Raw genomic sequence first — 3034 nt, 5'->3', positions numbered from 1 at the left:
CACCCTGTATATTAGGGTGGAGCGATTTTTTGTAGTGTAGCGTAATGATACGCCGGGCATGTGCCTGTCACGCCGGTTCACCGGAAGATTTTGCGATTCGGGAAAGGCGTTAGCAAAGAAACTCGTATTCCTCTTATTGTTAGTTGGCTTTTATTTCTAGTTTTCTGACAACACCGCGGTTACTGTTCATTTCCGAAACTTAGCTTATCTCGGCCGTGCCGGTTGGGCACGCACACGCTCTCTCTTGCTAACGACGACTACTCTACCACTACACCTACGGGCGTGCTTCGGCCGCAGGCCCCTATTTCTCCGCGCGCAAGGATACACCGCGCGCGCCAATCACGGTCCTCACGGGACGCGACCACCGACGAATGTGGACGAACGCGAAAGAATCGGCGCAACCGATTTATGTACCGAACAACGCCGCCCGCCTTGAAAGGTCTTACTTTCAATGAGGATTGCATTGCTCAAAAAAAAGGAAAGATGAAACGGACAATGCAAATGAACACTGAGGGTTGTAACTAACAGTGTGACGCAGGGGACTAATCCAATTTGCTTAAACAATGAAAAGAGAAACTAACGCGAGAATACAATATGAAAATGTAACGCTAGAATACAGTATATAAATGTGACGCATGAATATAATATGAAAATGTAACGCAAGAATATCTAAGAAACGAGGGTTTCACGTGAATGAGTATTATAGACTCAAGGCGTTTCGAGTGGCAATATTGCGAGCCTGGACAAGGGCCTCGTGAGAGAGGTTTTAGCGGTTTTCACGGTAGCCGTACGCACGACACCATCCACGCCCACATGCACTTCTATTACCCGACCCAGTAACCAATGTAACGGTGGCAAATCTTGTTGCCTTACAAGGACGAGTTGCCCGGGTTTTAGTTGAGTGCCCTTGTCCATTCTCCATTTGGGACGCGCTTGCAAAGAGTGAAGATATTCATGGCTCCAACGGCGCCAAAAATGCTGCTTAAGTTGCTCAATCCGCTGCCAGCGTATAAGCGGTTTTCCTGTATATCAGTTAAGTCATGAGAAGGGAGACTGTTCATAGTGGTACCAATCAGAAAGTGACCTGGGCTTAAATACGATAAATCATTTGGATCTGCACTTAAGGCGGTGAGTGGTCGTGAATTCAGGATTGACTCGATTTCGCAGAGTATTGTTTGCATTTCCTCGAAAGTTAAGTGAGCTCTACCGACGACGCGGGTCAAATGATACTTTACGGACTTCACCGCGACTTCCCATAAGCCACCGCAGTGAGGAGCATTAGGGGGTATGAACGTCCATGACGTTTGCTGAAGTCGAAAGAACTGTTTGACATCGTCTAATACTTGTTCCTTATTTAGGAAATCAAACAGCTCCTTCAATTGATTTTGTGCACCAACGAATGTTGTGCCATTATCGGAATAGATGTGAGAAGGTTTGCCCCTACGTGATATGAAGCGTTTGAACGCAGCTATGAGCGCTTCAGAAGTCAAATCGCTCACGAGCTCCACGTGTACCGCCTTGGTTGCGAAACAAACAAAAATGGCCACGTAGGCCTTATGATTCCTGGCATTTCGCCGTTTGCCTTCCCGTAAGACAAGCGGTCCAGCATAGTCTACACCACAATGCGAGAATGGTTTGGAGGCTGTTACACGACCCGGGGGCAATGATCCCATTAATGCTTCGGAAATGACTGGTTTGACTTTGAAGCATTTAATGCAATTCAAAAGGATTTTGCGCGTCGTTGATCGCAAGGACAAGGGCCAAAAAAGTTCCCTGACTGCGGCCATGGTAGCTTGCACTCCTGCGTGCATGTAGCGAAGGTGCTGTTGAATAATTATTCGTTTGGTCAGCTCGTGATCCTTGGGTAGGAGAATTGGGTGGCAAGCGTCAAATGGTAAGTCGGCGTTCTTCAGGCGGCCACCAACCCTGATTATTCCCTCGTCATCTACGTACGGATTTAGCGATTGAATTCTGCTTGACGAATGGACTAGCTTGCCCCTGCTTAGCTCCTTGTACTCTTCGGAGAATGATTGCCGTTGTACCAATTTAACCATTAGATGTAAGGCTTTGTTTATTTCCTCGTGCGATACGAAAGTCGTGGACGGTCTTGCGTGCACTTTCAGAAATCTTAGACCGTACGCTAAGATGCGACAGACCTTGTCCAAGTTAGAACGCCTGTCCAGCAGTGAGTTTACGATATTGCAATTAAGTGTAGTTACGGCATTACAGGTCTTCCGCTCTTCCGGTGCGTCGTCGTCCAAGCTGGGATAATTGTTGTCGGGCCAGTGACTGTCGTCATTCTGTAAGAAGCTGGGACCGCTCCACCACATACCTGCATTGATCAATTCGCGCGGATTTAAACCTCTGGATAATATGTCGGCTGGATTCTGGGTAGATGGCACATGATGCCAGTTTTCAGGATGAGTTAGTCGTTGTATCTCGCCTATTCTGTTTGCCACAAAAACGGACCATTTACGAGATGATGAGCCGATCCAATTAAGGGCTACAGTTGAGTCGGACCACAGAAATGTTGGAACATCCGAAATGTCTATTGAGATTTTGATCTTCCCGATTAACCGCGCCAGTAGCAGTGCTGCGGATAATTCCAGTCGAGGTATTGATAACGTCCCCCTCGCGTGGGCCACCTTGTCGTGGTGAGGGGGCTTAAGGCGGGCGTTCGGCCTGGAGCCGTCGGTGCCGTTTTAGGCTCCGGCGGTTCCACCGGCTGGGCGTCCGCTGACTAAGAGCCCACTTGGCCGAGTTACGGCCAGGGCAGGTGGGAGAAGCGATGTCCCATGGACACTTGTCCGGAAGGGCATCGTGGATCCCCCTGCTGACCCCGTGACCAGAGGTCTTGGTCCGGGGCCCGACCGCCGGTGTCCCGTGGACAATTGTCCATAGGGGCGCTGGGGATCGAGGGAGGTCCCTCCATACCGGGGCTGGTGGGGCATTTCCCATCAGACCTCGGGGGGGGGGGGGACGGGGGGGCGAATTTTCGGTCTCCCCATGTTGGGGGGGCCGGGAAGCCGCCCCG

At 50.2% G+C, this 3034-nt stretch overlaps 1 protein-coding gene across 1 annotated transcript; it reads right to left on the bottom strand.

Annotated features, from left to right (window-relative positions):
* Window positions 1–893: 893 nt before the first annotated feature.
* Window positions 894–2932, bottom strand: LOC105565671. Its single transcript, XM_012019059.1, has 2 exons — window positions 2766–2932; window positions 894–2448 (listed from the first exon to the last, which is right to left on the bottom strand). Exons 1-2 carry the CDS (start codon window positions 2930–2932, stop codon window positions 894–896), a joined length of 1722 nt encoding a protein of 573 aa, XP_011874449.1.
* Between the last annotated feature and the right edge of the window lie 102 nt (window positions 2933–3034).

This window comes from Vollenhovia emeryi, unplaced genomic scaffold (assembly GCF_000949405.1).
Source record: "Vollenhovia emeryi isolate VEMERY1.0 unplaced genomic scaffold, V.emery_V1.0 DF943454.1, whole genome shotgun sequence".
Taxonomy (NCBI): Eukaryota; Metazoa; Arthropoda; class Insecta; order Hymenoptera; family Formicidae; genus Vollenhovia; species Vollenhovia emeryi.
This window is presented reverse-complemented; position numbering and strand designations above follow the sequence as displayed.